Genomic DNA, 18768 nt, shown 5'->3' with positions numbered 1-18768 from the left:
ATGCCGGTACCCACCGGCCTGATCGTCACCTCCGACGTCCTCCACCAAGGCATCACCACCTTGTGTATGTAGTCGTCAATGTGCTTTCGATCCCTCTCCACGTGAAACGTGACTCGGGCCTCATCGGTCTCAGAACTATATCTTTCAAATCGCTGAAGTCCGTCGTCTCCGTATTGACGCTTCTCCTCTGGGGTGAATTCTCGGTAGATGCGTATCCAGGAAGCGCTTCGGATGAAGCCGAACTGGATCATCAGCTGGGGGTTTTTGGCGCGGGATTTGAGCATATGGCTCAGAAGTATGTCTTCGAAGGCGGACCAACCATATTCGTTTACGTCCTGCAGGGGGGCCAGCAACTCGAGGATGTGATGGTCAGACATGCTAACTCTGTGGGGAGGTGAGTCTCGCCTTCTTCTTAGTCAACTGCTTTGAGTAGCGAAGAAGACTTGATGGGAAGTCGGGTGGTGATGGACCAGTTGTGGGGATTCAAGGTTGCCTTTTATATTTCTAGGGTTTACCAAGTCTCGCTTATTATTCAGTATGGATAGATATAATCTGCATTGTCTCTCAAGAAAAGGCGTGTTCTCAGTTCAATATGTTCGCCTGGAGCCAAATTCTATCTTGCAAGAGAAAAGCTCTTGTGGCCTTCTCTGTCGTTACCTTGGGCTTTGTTTGGAGTACAAAGAAGACAATTGTTTCTGACCCACAAGCATCTTCACAAAGGTCTCTTCTTTGTGGCTAACTAAAACCATTATATTTAGCTTTCAAGTTTGGTTTAACCTCATCTTAAAACTTCTGGTGGATTCCCAGCTCGACTTGTGCACCATCATGAGGTTTGGTGCAGCTGGCAGTTAAGTAAAGGAGCAAACTACCAGCACACCCTCGGTCCAATTGCCTCCTTTCCTGCCTTTGTGCTCAGCTGGAGAAAAGCCTCAAGGTTGACGAAAGCATCCTAGAGATGGAAGTTCCAACGCGAGTGAGGGATCTTTTGGACCAGCGGCTTCGCAATCTCAATGCCTGGCTGGCATATTCCCTAGCGTTGCGGTATTGTGCCAAGCCCTTCTGGACCATGTTCGGGATAATGGAGTCGTTGGATGGAGATAAAAGGAGATCAGAAACGCTGTCATCAACTGTTTGGTACCAGTGACAACTATTGGGCTTGTAGAATGTGGGACGAGATGGTGCCAACAGGAGAAGGGGGTCGAGTTGCCGCACAATGGGCCCCTGTGGACAGGCGATCCGGCGCATGAGTTTTCGGTTCTGTGGTGGAAGTTCTGGAGCGAATGGTTGGAGTAGACTGAAAGGCTTACAATGGCGATCGAGGGAGACTAGGGCGATATGTCGGGCGCCGAGAGAAGCGATGAGAGATTTCCTGTTGTAGGGTATTAGGGATTCTGTAATATCAGCATGTTCTTCTCACCCTAATGCAGCGTTCAAAGTTTTCTTCGGCGTTCTTGGAGCATAGATGCAAGTCAATGTCAAAGTGTGGCCCAGCATATCTACTTAGCAGGCACATAGAATATCAGTCCCATCACTATTCCTTGTAAGGAATGTTGTTCACCGAAGAAGATGAGGGTGTCTTGTTTGTCCTTCACAGAACATCATTGTATCACGTGATGGTGTCCAGATATGACTGTTAAGTACTTTCAATACATTCACTGCAGTTAGAATATTCACTACAGCCGGACTTGTAATTTCGATATATCATCGTCGCCTGTCGGCGCTGGATAATGGTTATCCCGGAATTATCTCTTTGTATCCAGGTTACAAATATCCTTCATGAGTTCTCTTCTGCCTGAATCATTACCAGAACATATCACACTTTCTTGAGGCTTACTCATCTTGTTTCAAGCATTCTTATCCTCGCCAAAGCAAAGACACACATCAGATCCATCGCAAATCATCGAAGATGTTGACCAAGCTCCCCCCTGAGATAGTCCTGTCCATCGCAGACCAGATGGACGCAGCCAGAGACATCAACGCTCTTGCTCAGACATCCAAACGTTTCCACCGGCAGATAGATCCGCATCTCTACCGGTTTGACTGGAAACACCGTGAAGGTTCGGCGTTGATTTGGGCGTCAGATAACGGACTGGAATCCACTGCGCAGAAATCACTCAACGTACGGTCTACATCCCTGCCAGACAGCAAGACGCTTCCGATCGCGGAAAGGGCATTCGCGAACGCTACAGAGAATGGCAGATGCAATATAGTCAGGCGGCTGATCACGATCGACAACTTGGATCTGAACGCGAAGGATCCTCGATACTCAACACCAGCGCTGGTATGGGCGGCCGAATTTGGCTATGAAGACATAGTCAAATTGCTACTCGAAACACAACGCGTTGACATCAACGCAACGTGTCCCCATGGTAGCACAGCTCTCCGAAGAGCAGCCGCTTGGCAGCAGGAAGCGGTGTTCAAGATGCTGCTTGCTACACCTGGGGTAGACGCTAATTGCCCTGATGATGAAGGACAGACGCCTCTCTACCATCTGGCGTTCTTTGGTGAAGAATCGCTGGTAGATCTGCTACTTGCGAAGGATGGGGTGGACCCCAATCCCCAGGATATTTTCGGCATCACACCGTTGTATGCTGCGGCGGAGGAAGGGCACAAGGGGGTAGTCGATCGGCTCCTGGCCGCTGGCGCAGACCCGGACCCGAAGGAACATGCAACGGGACACTCACCACTGTGGGAAGCGTCCTGTAACGGACACCATGAAGTGGTCGATGTTTTGCTCAAAACAGGAGCTGTGGATGTTGAATGTCGAAGCTTGGCTGATGGCACGGCACCCCTCGCGGTAGCTGCACAGCGTGGCCACATCAAAGTGGTTCAGTTGCTACTTGCCGCCGGCGCTGACCCTAATAGTAAGGATAATTCGCAGGAGACGCCACTGTCGAAAGCCGTGAAGGCCGATCGCAGGGTGATTGTGGAGCTTCTACTTGCTGCCGAGGGTGTTGACGTTAACTCTCAATGTGCACTTGGACGGTCACCTCTCTTCCTGGCAATACTCAACAAAAGCACTCCTAACTTGAGAATCGTTGAGATGCTACTCGCTGCGAATGCCGACCCCCATCTTCCTGCCAACACCGGATCCACGCCCTTGTCCCTGGCCAAAGGCAACACCAAGAAGTTCCTGAGAGAGTGGGGCCCAAGCACCGACACCGTATGAGCGAAATATCAGGATGGCTAGTCCAATTGATTGTAATCTCCCTATCAGGTACTGTACAGGCTCTCTCCAGAATGTTCCCCTCCAGAGTCTGACATCTTTCTCGGATAGCTTTCACCGCGGTCCTACATGGGTACTGATACCTACCGCTACAACGATGGGCTTTGATGTCGAACGCAATCAAGGACAACCAGTATGTGTCTGACCCGACCTTTTCCACATATCTTCAAGCGAGAGAATAGAATCTAAGCAAGGGAGACATTTTGCATAGGGCAGGATGTCGTCGCGTCAGGTACCACACCATAAACGGATACATGAACCACCGCCAAACATCACGTCTTTCTCTCTCTCTCGATTATTCGACCGGGGCTCAAATTGCCAAACACAAGTTACAAGATTTTGTTTCTACACTAGAACTTTGCTCTGGTCTGATTGCTAGCTCATGGAACCATACAATAATGGCATGCCAGTCTCTGTTGAGATTTTCCTGTGTAGATTGAACCTTACGAGAACAGCAACAAAGAAACAGAGGAATACTCCTGTGCTACGAGCAAAACCATAGTTCTCTAGGTTGTAAGTATCTCATTTTTATTAATCTTAAGAGGTGGATTTCTTGACGATGGCCTCTAATGAGAGGAGCACTCCGTTCGTTTCTTCTTTCTCAATAGGTATAAAAGACCTTTGATGCCGAATTGCATGACTATCTTCACACTCACTCACCATTTGAGCCTGAGAATTCTGTCTAACCAGCTAGGAACTATCAACACACGTAAATCCACCATAAGATGTCGAACGCAATTGACCCCGACCGCCCAGTGGCCGAGGCCATCGCCGGCCACGTATCCTCCGTGCTCGACCGCGCCAGCATTCATCATATTCTCTGGGGTCAACTGGCCTTTGTTGTCTACGGTGCGAAGTTCTCCTGCAACAACATTGACTTCGTTGTGCAAGAAGCTGACATGACCCGGGCAGTCAACAACCTACTCACCGCGGACTTTGTGCCCGTGACGGACAATGCTCGCTGCAGCTACTATCGGATCCCCGCGGAGTCGCACCAAGAGAAGGTCTTCCACGTCGACACTACCAATATCAACGGGGAGCGGGCCCACTTCGACGTGCGCTTGTACCCCATGCGCTGGGCGCTCCCCGGCAATCGCGAGATCGGCTACCGTGTCATCTTCGACCACCTGGCGCAGCGCGATCTGATCCTGGCCACCGATGAACGGCTTTCGGGAGCCTTCCGGCACGAGCGGTACCCCGTGCGCATGCTCGCCCCCGTCCATTACCTCCAGTCGATGCTCGCGCGGTATCTGACTACAGCCTGGGGGCGGACGCTCATCCGGCAGTTTGGGGCGGAGTGTATCGAGCCCCTCCTCGTGGAAGAATTCACGGAGGAGGGCTTCGATGCCACCCTGATGCACTCTGCTTACGAGATGATGTATAGCGCCATCATGACGATAGACGATGAGGATGAACTGAAGCCGGTGGCGATGCAGGTTCGGGCGGAGTTTTGGCCCGAATCGTGATTGAGTTGTCTGTTAGGTAAAGCCAATTGAGGATTCTTCCAAGTATTTTCGGTTTCTTCTGATGCAGGTCGCGATACCATTCACATGAGTAAAATAGTACTGTAAGCGGTTGGACGCGCGACAGTGTATGCTTACTGAATGCCCAGTTCCAACCGTCCTGTCGCCCCTGTCGGCCACTGGAGGCATGAAAGCTCAATAGTGTCTAATGTCTCCTGAGAGATAAGTGTGAAGAACTAGCAATACAGTAGATCTCAAGCTCAATACTCCCTATATCTCTGACATGTACACAATAGAGATACCAATTTCTCTTGACTGAAATAGGAATAGACACAAGTGAGCATGTAACAGAAACCCAAAGAACATTCAAACCCAAAAACCCTTCCCTCTTTCAACAATACCACTTTCCCTCAGAGCAATGTCCGGCTTTGCAGCCCTCACACAGTGACCTGATGTGGGGACCGTTACTCTCACCACCATACACCGGGGCCTCCATCTCGACTCCACTCCATTTCTTCAAGCGATACGCGACCCGCTCCGCGTACGAGTCATCCAGAATCGGCTGGCTGAGCCGCTTGCATTCCTGGCAGCGCTGGTGGTATACTCGTGCATTGTATTTGTCACCAGTATACATCCGAATGGTGATCGCGATCTTCTTGCTGGACCACCCAGTCGAACCGCATTCATCGTTGGGACAACTGAATCTGCCCATGATATTGGTGTCATAGGTTTTGAGCGCGAAGTCATCGTCCTTTGAGTGGAAGCGAAAATCTAGGTCGGATTCCTCCAAGAGGGCCGTCACTTCGGAGTGAGGGACGGATACATTGACCATCGCTGTGTCGATTTGTGCTTTCTGGCTGGCATGATGAATGGGTTTCATCTCTTTGATGGTAATAGAGCACGAGAGCAGAATTGACAAGCAATGCATGCCATGTCGGGTGTTGTCATAGTTGCTCCTGTTGAGTGTCAAGGTGCCCCTCATATGACGCCAACTGGGTCTGGGTCGCCATCACAATGGCGTAAGTTCCAGACCTACAAAAATCGAGCCTCTCTTTAGCCTCCCTTGGTTGTACCAGATCATGTCATGCTTGGGTCTACCATTGCCTAGCAATCAATATGGCGGTCGCCTCGCTCGGTGTCTCCTGGGCCTGGTCTCGAGGCCTGGCAGACCCTGACCACCGATGACAATATCTGCGGTTTCATGAGGTTGGTTTGCTGTGAATATCCATCGGGATGTCACCTATCTTTGCTCTTAGTTCTGGCAACCTGGATGGTAATTGTTCCGAAATTACAGATGCCAGCCACCTGCGGTTGGCACCACTGAATCCTTCTCGCGTAACCTTGATCGGCTTCCCAATCAGATAAATGGAGGATCCACCAGTGATTCCAAGGCCGACCAAATAAGGGCGAAGGGAAAAAAAGACACGAATCCGCGGCTTACACGCGGATGGACCCCAAATTCGGGGGCGAGCTCAGGCTTTTTGCAAAGCGCTAGCTTTGCAACCCTACGTGGGCCTGATCAAGGATTCTGACCGCTAATTTGCTGTACCAACAGCTCTTTTATATCTTCTTATTGCCCAGATTCAGAGATAATTATATGTATTTGACAGGTTTATGGGATCCCTTGGAGAGAACCATCGGCTAGATTGATGTCTTGACAAATCTTTTGGCCAAGCGGTGCAATGCTCTCATCAAATATACTACATATTTGTCCTCTGCTTGGTGGTTGAGTTTGGTCAAGTAGACTTACATCAGTTCAAGTCAGATATAGCTGCTAAGTTGGTTTAAGTTTAATTTCTATACATAACCTCTATATATGACTTGCGCTTCGTCGGCTTGCGGAGGGGATCTGGAGATAATGTAAGGCTCCCCAGCTGCAGACTTAGACTGTAGGTCTAGATCGATACACCTATGTTTATATAGAAATAGTGTTAAAGCGAATACTTATACTAATGCTTAGAAATATGCGTAAAGGGTGCTTAAAAAGATGTTTACCAAGATACTTAGACAATTGCAAGTACAGGCCCTTCTAGGCCTGTTAAAGGCGCGTTGCAACAACTTGGTCAAGGGAGGAACCCGCAAGTCAGGCCTTCTTGTATGAAATGCATCACTGGAGTTGATAGACCTGATTTTCCAGGAACAATAGGAGATTTAGGCTGCATTTATGGTTCAAACACAACCATTAATCAGATAGATATTTCCTAAATAGGGAATTTCAACTGAAAAGAGAATAATGTTATGTTTATAATATTAAGATCTGTCAGACTGGAAGGTCACCTGGGTATAGAAACCCTAAGACCTAGCCTCCTTGATTCAGTTATCTGAATAAGGACTATTGTTCCAGCCTGCTCTATTCATTCCACCCTTGCTCTATTTATTCCACCTCTGCATTCTTACCCCTGTTTATTGAATATTTATAGTTTCCTATTCAGGAAATTAGTAAACAAAGGATTTGGCTTAAATAGCCTGATATTTCCTATTGTTTCTTTGGAATCAGTTCAGTTCAGTTTAATTGAATCAGATAATCATGCATTGAATTTGCCATTCTGTTTATTTCCTTATTCATCTAATCTTTGATTCTTCTGATTTTATGATTGTTTACTTTGACTTTACTTTCACTTCACTTTCACACGCAATTTGTATGGAAAAGTGAAAGTTAATTGAACCTTATCTGAAAGAACCAAAACTCCAACAAGATCATATCAAGAAATAACAATGGTAATGGAACAAAGTGAGATTATCTCAAGGGATAAGATATTGAGAGAACAATAGGGGCTATTCAGGATTGATAAGGCTGAAAATGGCAGGACAGGTGGGTCCAATAACCACCCAGGCAGATATAATCAGGTTTGATAAGCAAGTAGGATACAGCTAAAGCAGACTGGCCAGAGTATTGAGGTATAAGTAAACAATGGGCTGTAACAATAGGCTAAAAATGGCATTTTGATCTAAATAAGATGAGGTTATCAGATAAGATCAAGATCAATCAAGATGGTAAGGTGGCCGAGTGGTTAAGGCGTTGGATTTAAGAGTGATATTTATCACATCACCTTGAAGTTCCCCAATGACGAGAGTCTCCAGGGTTCGAACCCCTGTCTTACCATTGTTTTTAGGGCTCACCGCCTTCTCTTTTTCTGCCGGCAGTATACCATCCCCGCCTGCTTTGCACCAAGACAGTTCAATTCAATGCTGATTGACACCGGCAGTAATTCCAATGAAGCCGGTGGTAAACCCCATTGAGCAGGCGGTAGGGCCTTTCCGGCTTTTCTCCGGACCCGGGCTTCTCTTCTCTGTATACTCCATAGACTCCAAAAATCTTAACAAAAAGAAGTAAGAAGAGACTTTCTAATATAATCCTAATGACAATACCTTCGGCCCAAAAGATCTAATAATCCTGGTGTAAAGAGATATTAGTTAAGATACAAGTAATTATACTACATGTACAATCGCCGGTTGTATAGATAGATAAGACTGCTGGTCTCAATACTACATTTCCCATGCTCAGGCCTAATCGAGTAATAGTTCACTGCGGATACCAGCCGACATCCTCTATACACAATTCTTACCCTCTTCAGCATATTGCTTCAAATTCTGCCGGCAGAATAAATCGACTTGCTTGAGGCCTTACTGCCCTGCTTGTTTGGAATTGTACTTGGAAATGTGCTTGGAGCGATGCTTACAAAGGTGCTACAAAAATGCTTATATCCCTAATCAAGAATTCGCAAGTCATACGGTCAAGGCACTTTAAGCGGAACATTGCATTCACAAACTAGCAGCAACTCTCTACACTAGCAGTAATAGAGAACATAAGTAGTATTGAAACTCAGACGCAGTGCTTTCTTTTGCTAGGCGGAGGCATAGCAGTCAGCCTATTCTGAGCCTTTCTTACCACGGGGCTGCTCGGGCTGAGACCCATCGCTGGACGACGCTCTTGAACGTTTTACTGTAGTAGGTGGGACGATCTTGGAACGTGAACCGTCATCCAGGATATAACCACCGTCTAGGAAGAATTTCAAATCGTCGTCAACCTTCTTATTCTTTGGGTTGATGTAGATGTGTCGTCTGCGTCGGGCTTTCAGATCATCGATTGTGGCACCGTCTAGCCAGTCGACCAAGCTGTTTATCCTGAATATGGCACCCAAAGAATTTGTTGGCAATGTCGGATAGATGACTTGTTGTTCGTCGCTTTGACCGATAGGTCGCCCATGCCCTGATTTCTGGGTCTGGTGAGCCCTCTAGTTGCAGTGAGTACCCGTGTCTTACATTAGGGGCAAGTGAGATCCCTTGCAGCAGAGGTGGGACAACATGTAAGCCAGTTGCTGAGTATTCGGCCTTACCGAAGTACTCTTCCAGAATTCCTGGCGCCAGAGCCTGGAAGCATCTGCATAAGAACATCTCCAAAATGTTCGCAAAGACCATGGGAATATGACAGCTGATATGATCCGGCCAAACCAGAGTCCATATATTGATGAACTTAATTGCGCGGTGTCCGCCCCCTTTTGCCACTATATGAGGGTGCAGGGTACTATCATCTCCCTTAATGATGGCCATAAGGTGCTGCAGGACCCGATTCTTCGGGTCCTCCGATTGGCCTACATAAGGGCGCCAATAATCTGCGTTGCAGTCATCTGTGACAAAGCTAAGGTACAGTAGCCATTGTCATGCCCCCATTCCTCTATCAAACCCTACTTTTCACGGATTGTATGCAGCCTACCTTTTGTTAGTACAAACTTATATTGCGCAAGGGTAGCCTTCTCTTACATCTCTGTAGTCACTATCTTGTCCTCGAACTGTATTATTGCCGGGTGAAGAGAGTTTGTCAGGATATCGACGCATTCATCTATTGTTCCTATGGCCGAAATCGAATCCTTGTATGGAATATGACGAAGCTCTGGTCTTTCTTCTTCGGTAAGGGTTCTGAGCAAGTGAGCCAAGGTTTCCCTGATCGGCGGACACTTGATCTCGGGGCAGATGGCAGACGAGTTCTGATAGTGGGGAAAGAAACTAGTTAGTGATCTCTCAACACAGTGTATTGGAAAGGCTATAGTCCGAGCTGAGAGGACTGGGGCTTACTGTATTCGATGCACCTGAACTGTTTCCCTCAGCTACGGTTGGCTGCGATCGACTCGGGAAGCGTTCTGGAAACAGACGACTTCGTGGTCCTGACTGGGGTGTTCCTTGCGGCCTTGAAGACCGCCCAGCAGCATCTTGGTCGCGCAAATATTGAATTCCTCTGCGTTGTGGACATTTTGGGGCATGTCCTCTCAGTCCGCAACTTGGGCAGACAGGGCATTGTGAACAATCTCGAATGATATGTCCTTTTTCGTGGCAAAATCGACAAGGAAGTTCCGGACAAAGAAAGATTGTATGGCCTTCCGCAGCGCAGTTGTTGCAAAATGGTCCCTGAGGATTATACATCTTCGCTGACCTTGATGGTACTTCTTGCTGCGAGCAAACCTTCTGGATGCGGAGGAAGATGTCTATGAAGTGAGAGGTGAGGGTAAAGAAAGATGCAAGTAGGTGGATGAGGATGGAAATGTGTTTGAAGTGAGAGGGAGAGAAGAAAGCTGGAAGTGGTTAGATGAGGGATGGAAGAATTTTCAAGTGAGGCGAGAGGAAGAAGAATTTCAAGTGAGAGGTGAGAGGAGAAAGGTAGATGGCAAGTTGATGTAGGGACCTTTGTACGACTAGAAGGATTCACTGGAGAAGAATCTCACTTATTTGGAAGGCACTATAAAGAACTTGAGTTTTACAATATATTATACGTTATTAGAAGGAATTGAGTTTATGCTTGCTTCCAGCAGAGGCCAGATATTGATAACTCATAAGTGACGACGATGGTGTTCAAGATAAATCGTCACTTCTGGCATCCATGTAGGCGATTTGGATACTGATAATGTCCAGGGATGAGCAATAAAGAACCTTAGTCTTGCTTCTTGGAACAGAGTGATTTGCGTGTGAACTCACTTGGTGAATCGCATCGAATCATGTGGTCAGTTTCCTCAGGCATCCATGATGCTGACAAGCCCTTCCTAATCCGTCATATGTGAAGCCAAAGTGTATTCCCAAAGCGGAAATAAACTCCAGTCTCATCGTGCTTCTGATTGTGCATCTCTCTTCCGTGACGGAACAACTCTCGCTTGGGGTTTGTCACCTTCTTGGACCCATAGCGCCTGAGCGGTAGTTAATCTCTTGTTGTTACGACTAAATCTGGTTAGAGCCACTGCATTACTTCTTGAGTAAACTCCATCAGTCTCTGATATCGTCGTGGTGAGGAAAGGACTCAAGGATCACACCCGATAAAGACTCCAATACCAAGCCGATAGTGACTTTATCTTTTCCCGGTCTTGCTCCCAACATCTTTGTCGTCACTTCGATCGGCTAGAGCCCGTTTGATGAAGATATCCCAAGCAAAGTACGGGGTTGAGCTCTGATACGAGTATTCAAGGCGCCAGTTCTTGGAACCAGTGAGGATACACTGGGGCTTGGCCATCTCCGGGATCTTGGTAGGTAATGTCTTATATGACCCTTTAAGAAGAGCTTATGGAAACTGTTTTCACAAATATCACCGGCCGCATGCAGTAACATACGCTGACAAAATCACCGGCATGCACGTCAAACGGCGGGAGATTATCGGCCTAGCAAGATTACTAGATTTGACAGTCGATATATCTTTATCTTTCTATGTTGGTCGCGCAATAGTCACCGCTTCGGTGAACAGTGAACACCAAGAACTCTAGTTCGTCCTAAGGCAAAAAGGGATCGGGGTCCGAAGTGCCTCCGCGGATATCGCCGACAGACTTGCTTGGCTGTCACAATGTGCGTCGATCGTGAAGGTCCCTGCATCGAAACCGATCAACCACGACCCCCGTTCCTTTCCCACTTGGGGAAGGATTTCGGGGATAAAATCACATGCCCAAGCCAACTTTGCAATTTCCCCTTAATTAATCCACTTTATCGGCCGGATTGTGCCCGATGCCATTGGCCCATCGATGCTTACACCCCACTATGCCGTCAGAGTTTTCTACCCGATTCGGGTATAGAAGCTCCGGACTATCGATGCTAGCTTTCCGGGACTCCGAGCAGGTGGCGACCAGGGAAAAGGAAAAAGCCACAGCCGTGATGTTTTTTTCTTGTTTCTCTCGATCCCGACGTTGATCATAGTTATCTGCCGGGGGGCCTGGGTGGCGGGCGCAGGGAAAAGGTCTCCACACCACAGAAGGCAGCAGCCGGCCCGGTTGACTTTTCGACTGTGACGTTCCTCTCGTCTCGCGTCACGGCTGTGTTGTCCAGCCTCGTTTAACACATCCACTCTTGGACTTTCAAGTTTCTGGGCACTGCATGGGAAAAGAAAAAGGGGGAAGACATCCAGTGGATCCCCACTTGGCAGGCAGCAATGAGTCAAAAGGGCGCTAAATGCTTGACCTCATCTCGCATAACCACTTACTAAGTAGACTAAACTAGGTAATAACAGGTAACAACTGGTAACAACCGTGCTAACTAGGCTTCGCTAATGTTAGCCGCTGCTTGCGGCCTCCATAAAGGGCTTAGAGTCTGCAGCGTTTCTCAAGTCTAAACACCAACTTCTGGTGGGCTGCCAAGCGAGAGCCTCCGCCTTATCGTCCCACTCTGCAAAGTCAAATCGTCGAGAAAGGGTCGAAGGGTTCAAGTGCAAGGTTACATAGCCCCATAGCCAAGGCCTTTTATCACTCTTGTGGCTTAGTTTTGGTACTAGGTATACTTAGCGGGGGCTCCAAGACTCAAGCGTGCCAGTTCAGGGACCGTTGGTGGAAGTCTAAGCGATCAACCAGGCGCAGGCGCAACCTTCAAAACCCCCCTGCATCCTCTGTACTGTGCCTCTACACCCTCCAGCTCGATCGACACCATCACCTACCCTGCCAGTCAACCCAGCAGTCGATCATGAGGAACAGTCTTCTCCTTTCGTTGGCCTGTCTAGCGCAGTCAACTGGTGCTCTCACTCTGCACGAGCGCGCTCAGCCCGCTACAGTTCAATATGATATCCATCGGCGACAGGGCTTGAGCCATGCTCGCCACAAACGATCAGCGCCGGAGACAGATATCGACAACGAAGTAAGCTCCCATGCTGGCAGGTGTAATGTTGATCTTCTAACAATCGCTCCAGGAAACGTACTATGCGATCACTTTGAACCTCGGCACCCCCTCACAGGCGGTGGAAGTGATTCTGGACACCGGCAGCAGCGACCTCTGGGTCAACGCAGGGAACTCGAGTTCCGACAACCCATATGGCGTCTTCGATTCATCCTCCTCCTCCACATTCAAGGTTGTCAACGACGAGTTCGCCATCATGTATGTGGACGGAAGCGGGGCCATCGGAGACTACGTGACCGACACCGTCGCCTTCGGGAATGTAACCCTAACCGACTTCCAGTTCGGTCTGGCTGAAGAGAGCAGTACCCAACGTGAGTAGCCCCTCTGCGACCGACCGACTCCTCCTCCTCTTTATTGTTTCCCCCCTTAACTGACCACGAAACCCACAGAGGGCGTATGTGGCATCGGATACGCCAGCAACGAGTACGCCGACCTCCGCAACGACGAGGGGTACGCGAATCTGCCGGAGGCCCTGGTGAACCAGGGCTACATCAAATCCGCGGCGTACAGCCTGTGGCTGGACGACATCAACGCGGGCGAGGGCACGATCCTGTTCGGCGGGATCAACACGGCCAAGTACGTCGGCAGCCTGCACACCTTGCCCATCCAGGCCGAACAAGGCGAGTACTCGGAGCTGGCCGTCAACCTGAGCGGCGTGCACGTCACCAAAGCCGGGAAATCGATCAGCGTCAACAACACCGCCTTCCCCGCTGTCAGCGTCCTGGACAGCGGCACCTCGCTGACCTACCTCCCCACGGGCACCGCCCTGGACATCATCGACGCCGTGGGCGGCGAGTACTACGAGAGCCAGGGCTTGGCCGTCCTGAAGTGTGACACCGCCAAGAAGAGCGACTACGAGATCGTCTTCGCCTTCTCCGGCTTCAACCTCTCCATCCCCCTGAGCGACATGCTCCTGGAAGCCAGCTTCGGGTACTGTGCCTTCGGCATCGCCCCGGAAAGCGAGACCGCCAGCGGCGGCATCTATCTGCTGGGCGACACCTTCCTGCGCAGCGCTTACGTCGTCTACGACCTCGCTAACAACGAGATTCACCTCGCCAAGACCAACACCAACCCCGGGCCCGACCATGTCCTGGAGATCGGGACGGGAGCCACTGCCGTGCCCCAGGTGACGGGGACGTCGAACACGCAGACTGCGAGCGCCGCGACCGCGACCGCGACGGGGAAGAGCGGTAGCGGCAGTGGGAGCAGTGGCAAGGGTAGTGGGAGTGACAGTGACAGTGACTCCGACGATAAGAAGGAGAACCGGGCCCCTGCATTGCGCACTGACTTCGCATCTCTTGTGGTGGGTGTGTCCTTCGTGGCCCTGCTCTTGGCATTGTAGATGCTCGGTTGTCCGTGAAATTGGGAGCACTATTGTATATATTGTCCATATGTATTAATGATGATGAGCCGTATCAACTTGTATATATGCAAAACCGACTTCAAATATGATCGCAAAGGCCTACCACCGCAGATCTCTTCGATGTCTTGGTTTTCCTTGTCTATTGTCCAAGCTGCAATGTATGCCATAATACGCAAACCAAACATCCGTCTCAGAACACAATCTGCGAGTTTTTGTATTTACTGCATGGTTATACACCTTTGATTCTGATGGATGTGTGTCCCTTATCAGCAGCAGGCTTCCAGAATTCAGAAGCATCCCTCACGGTCGAATTGAAAGGCAAGATGAGCGGCGGGGAAATACCTACACATATCAACCAATCCACAAGTTTGCACTTCGCCCCCGGACAGCTCCACGAAGACAAAGGAGAAGCCCGAGGCCACTAGAGCCTTTGGAGAAGAATGTACTACAGTGTACCTTTAGTTTAGTGTACGCTATCTGTAGATAAGCCTAGCCCTCCCCCGCACTGCAGGTCCGAAAAAGCAGGTTAGTGCAGCCGCCGCCCTCTCGCCGCCCGCGATAACGACAACCATCCTATAAAATCGCCCATTGTCGCGCTGAACAGACCATGTCAACATCCGAGCACAATCTATCTTCACAGCCATGCATTTCAAGCGCACCATCAGCATCGTGGACTGCCACTGCGCCGGGGAGGTCGGCGACGTGATCGTGGGCGGCGTGCTGGACCCGCCCGGCTGCAGCAGCATGTACGAGAAGCTGGCGCATTTCCGCGACCGCGAGGACCACATCCGCCAGCTGCTGCTGAACGAGCCCCGCGGCCGGCCGGCCATGTGCATGAACCTCGTCCTGCCGCCGTGCAACCCCGAGGCCGACGCGGGGTTCCTCATCATGGAGAGCGAGGAGTACCCGCCCATGTCCGGCGGCAACATCATCTGCACCACCACCGTGCTGCTGGACACGGGCATGGTGGCGATGCACGAGCCCGTCACCGAACTTCTGCTGGATACCGCGGCTGGCCCCGTCGCGGTCACCGCCGACTGCGCGAATGGGAAATGCACCGCCGTCGCGTTCCATAACGTGCCTGCCTTTGTCTTTGCGCTGGATCTCCCCGTCCAGGTCCCGGGGCTGGGGACGGTGTCTGTGGATATTGCCTGGGGTGGGATGATCTATGCCATTGTCGATGCGACGAAGATTGCCGGGGGGTTGAAGATTGAGAACCGCAATGGGCCGAAGTTGATTGAGATTGGGGAGCGCATTAAGCAGGCTGTGCAGCAGAGTGACTTCGTGCCCGTGCACCCGGACAACCCGCAGATTCGAGGGGTCAGTATTCTGGAGTTCACTGAGCCCTTGACTGGGTCTGCTTCGACGGGTGATTTGACGGCTGTGAATACGGTCGTGGTGTCGCCGGGTCGATTTGACCGGTGTCCCTGTGGAACGGGGAGCTCAGCGCGCATGGCGGTGATGCATGCGCGGAGTCAGCTGCAAGTTGGGGGGAAGTTCCAGCACCGCAGCATCATCGGCAGTAGCTTTGAGTGCTGGATTGAGGGGACCACGCGGGTGGGCCAGTACGAGGCGGTGCTTCCGGTCGTCAAGGGCAGCGCGTGGATCACCGGGTTTCGCCAGGTGGGGTTGGATCCTACCGACCCGTTTCCGGTGGGCTTCAGAGTCGGAGACCAGTGGCATGTAGCGGATGATGCTGGAATATCTTGAGGACTGATAGTGAATGGTGGGATCAAACATTAAGGGTTAGTCTATCCGGAGTGAGGATTACCCCGCAATGCAATGCGGGGTACGGAGTATACCGTGTGAATATCAATGCTAGCCCTTCAGCTTGAGATCTTGAAATCTTACATAAACCGAGCTTTGAACCCCAAATTATACTTGCACTTTTTACTTCTACTGTTCTATATTGGTACCATTGAGAACCTCATCACATGATTTGAGAGATCACAGATCCAGCATCCGGGCACCAAGACTGGGTGCAACGGGTGAGGTAAGTAGGTTACACAGGGACCAAGGACGAATTCTAATACTTTCTACTCCATTCTATAAGATAAGGCGCTTACAGGGTGAAGGAAGAATAGACAAGCAGCGAACATGACCTCATCGAATGTACTCGTGGCTTAGGGCCAGTGATTGTATACCTTGTGATCACCTTCGTCATAAATCACCCAATTTGAAGATGGATGTGCAAAAGAAGAATGTGATAGGAAGAGAGCGGGAAGAAGAGAGGAAAAGAAGCAGAACAACAAACAACAAAGAGAGATGGTATGCTTGAGTCTGATGGCAAGACGGGGCTTGCCCCATGTGATGGATTCCGGGCAACCTTGAATCTGGGCAAGATCTACCGATGGAACCACCTTATCCACACCGCAGCCTGCTAGTGGAGCGCAGTTCTACTGAGCCACTGTACACGCGGCAGCTGAGGCGGTGAGCTCCCATGGCCAGTTAGACACTAAGTTAGGGGTCACTCAGTGGCTGGCTGAACACAAACGAAATCAGCCACAGCACTGCGGTGTTTATCTATACCCCTCAACATCTCTCTTGATCCATTTCTCCCTCAACACACATCCAAACCTACATCCAGCACATCAGATCATACATCCTACACAGTCTAATTATCAGCTAAGCTCCAATATGCCCGTCACAATCCGCACCGCAGACCACAGCACCCGACAATGGCACAGAGAGCGCGTAACGAGCGACGACATCCTCTTCGAGCAGTCCTGCTACGAAGAACACAAGAACAGCCAGCGCATCATCCGAAGTGGCTTCTCCCACCCTTTAGAGAGCAGCCACGTCACCGGTGCAAGCAACGGCTTCGTCGATGCCCTCTTCTACGCCTACTGCCACCACCACGACTTCATCGTCCGTCCCGAAGACATCTGGTTCGCGATCCTCAGCCAAGTCTCCTTCTACATCAACGCGAATGCCGAGAAGCTCCGCGCACACTTCGTCGCCCACGAGGGCCGCAAAGAACTCAGGGTGTACGCTAATGGGACCCTGGAGACGGTCGACTTCGGCGCGATTGCGCTCGCCCTGTCGACTGCGATCCAGGATAACGTGGTGGACCCGGACCTGCGCGCCTGGGTCATGCCCGAGTTCAGCACCACCACCGAGAACGACCGCGTCGTGGCAGCGATTCTGCTGATGGGGAGCATGCAGAAGTACTTCAGCTTCTCGGCCTTCCTGCTCTGCGGCATCCCCACCGTGACCATGCTCGGCGAGCGGCGGGACTGGGAGATGCTGGTGGAGAAGCTGGACCGGCTGCCCGCGTTGGGGGATGAGCCGGCGCGGTTTGCGGCGCTGCTCCGTCCGGTGCTGACCCGGTTCGTGGCCTGCTTTGACGATCCCACGGGCCCCGCGGCGCGGGAGTTCTGGGGTCGTTGCGTGCATCGGTTCATTCCGGGGAGTGGGGAGGACTTCCTGTCGGGTTGGATCACGGCGTTTTGCTTCTGGAATGCGCAGGGCCAGTTGATCCCCGACACGGGCTTGCATGAGGGGACGATCAAGTGTGAGCTGGACGGCGTACGGTATCCTTACATCAACACGTCGGCTACCCCCCCGGGTTTCTCCTCGGTGCCGTTGCATGTCAATGATAATGGGGTGGAGTATGAGACGATGATGGTGGCGGGGATGATCGGGATTGATGCCAAATCGAGTGGTCGGCCACTGGAGGAGCCCTTTGGTGACGAGACTACGGGCTTGGACTCTCTACAACCCGTTGCGGGCTGGGTGATGTATCACAAGAAAGATAAATCTGGGGTGGGGAAGGATTCCCAAGACAAATTGTGCGATTTTCAACCTAGCTAGTTTACCTTTCCAAGACCTTGATTTTGCTACCTTCACAATACTTTCCATATCACCAGACGGCCGAACGAGCCAGTGCCCTAATCATGAAAAGTCTTGTCAACAGGGCCCGGCTTGCCTTGGCGACGGCCTTCGACCTATGCAGGCTACGATTCATCTTTATGTGCTTGAAGGTGGGTAACAAGTGTAGGACAAATTAAGGCAAAAAGGATGGCTGGTGAGTTAATTGCCTAGGTAGTGGACTGGTGTGCCAAAAAGGAAAATGTTACTTGGGTGTTGGCAAGAACGGGGTTCGAACCCGCGCCTTCTTTCGAAGATCAGAGGTCAATTACTTAAATCTGACGCCTTAAACCACTCGGCCATCTTGCCACTCAAATTGAACTTAAATCGCTTGATCCAACTATTAATAAAGATCTGCCTGAGCTCGTACGTTCTTTTCGCAGAACTGACAATGTGTATACCGTGGTACTGTGCTTCAGAAACCTCTCTCTCTGCCTTTTTGTTCTAAACCCTCGAGCTTTCAAGGGGGGCTTAGATATGTGTAAATTCTCTGGCATACACCATCGACACGGGCGGCTGTATCTGCGATAGTCATCATGGTTCAGCGGAGCCCCAATGCTCTTCCAGGCTAAGGGGTCTCTGTTCCAAATTACTTCCAGGTCACGAGAAGAGGATTGGACCCTTGGGGACAATATCCCCGGGCTTTAGTGCCCTTCTTCATGCCCCACGGCTGTAGTGAGAGTCGTATGGTGGGCCGGATTCGGGAGGTGGAGAAC

At 50.6% G+C, this 18768-nt stretch overlaps 6 protein-coding genes and 2 non-coding genes across 8 annotated transcripts; 5 read left to right on the top strand and 3 right to left on the bottom strand.

The window, feature by feature from the left end:
- Positions 1–3951: 3951 nt before the first annotated feature.
- Positions 3952–4692, top strand: BO66DRAFT_406160 (uncharacterized protein; the record flags this gene model as incomplete). The annotated part of the gene is made up of 1 exon (XM_025649005.1): positions 3952–4692. One exon carries the CDS (start codon positions 3952–3954, stop codon positions 4690–4692), a length of 741 nt encoding a protein of 246 aa, XP_025498518.1.
- Positions 4693–5080: 388 nt separating this feature from the next.
- Positions 5081–5521, bottom strand: BO66DRAFT_415700 (3CxxC-type zinc finger protein; the record flags this gene model as incomplete). Its single annotated transcript, XM_025649552.1, has 1 exon — positions 5081–5521. One exon carries the CDS (start codon positions 5519–5521, stop codon positions 5081–5083), a length of 441 nt encoding a protein of 146 aa, XP_025498517.1.
- A 2161-nt stretch (positions 5522–7682) lies between these two features.
- On the top strand, positions 7683–7792 carry BO66DRAFT_t309. The gene has a single exon. It is a non-coding gene; the product is annotated as a tRNA-Leu (tRNA).
- Positions 7793–8558: 766 nt separating this feature from the next.
- Positions 8559–9947, bottom strand: BO66DRAFT_443747 (uncharacterized protein; the record flags this gene model as incomplete). Its single annotated transcript, XM_025651531.1, has 5 exons — positions 8559–8906; positions 8953–9328; positions 9379–9399; positions 9451–9606; positions 9799–9947. 5 exons carry the CDS (start codon positions 9945–9947, stop codon positions 8559–8561), a joined length of 1050 nt encoding a protein of 349 aa, XP_025498516.1.
- Positions 9948–12283: 2336 nt separating this feature from the next.
- BO66DRAFT_385025 (pepsin-like aspartic protease) lies at positions 12284–14260 on the top strand. Its single transcript, XM_025646118.1, has 3 exons — positions 12284–12780; positions 12833–13130; positions 13209–14260. The coding sequence occupies exons 1-3, from the start codon at positions 12610–12612 to the stop codon at positions 14159–14161; spliced, it is 1422 nt and encodes a 473-aa protein (XP_025498515.1). The 5' UTR covers positions 12284–12609; the 3' UTR covers positions 14162–14260.
- A 490-nt stretch (positions 14261–14750) lies between these two features.
- Positions 14751–15892, top strand: BO66DRAFT_432529 (proline racemase family protein; the record flags this gene model as incomplete). Its single annotated transcript, XM_025650649.1, has 1 exon — positions 14751–15892. Exon 1 carries the CDS (start codon positions 14825–14827, stop codon positions 15890–15892), a length of 1068 nt encoding a protein of 355 aa, XP_025498514.1. The 5' UTR covers positions 14751–14824.
- An 854-nt stretch (positions 15893–16746) lies between these two features.
- BO66DRAFT_424014 (DUF4419 domain-containing protein) lies at positions 16747–18342 on the top strand (the record flags this gene model as incomplete). Its single annotated transcript, XM_025650144.1, has 2 exons — positions 16747–17846; positions 18227–18342. Exons 1-2 carry the CDS (start codon positions 16820–16822, stop codon positions 18340–18342), a joined length of 1143 nt encoding a protein of 380 aa, XP_025498513.1. The 5' UTR covers positions 16747–16819.
- Positions 18270–18361, bottom strand: BO66DRAFT_t307. The gene has a single exon. It is a non-coding gene; the product is annotated as a tRNA-Leu (tRNA).
- Between the last annotated feature and the right edge of the window lie 407 nt (positions 18362–18768).

This window comes from Aspergillus aculeatinus (genome assembly GCF_003184765.1).
Source record: "Aspergillus aculeatinus CBS 121060 unplaced genomic scaffold BO66scaffold_75, whole genome shotgun sequence".
NCBI classification, from domain to species: Eukaryota; Fungi; Ascomycota; class Eurotiomycetes; order Eurotiales; family Aspergillaceae; genus Aspergillus; species Aspergillus aculeatinus.
Note: the sequence above shows the minus strand (reverse complement) of the source record. Positions and strands in the feature narration are given on the sequence as shown.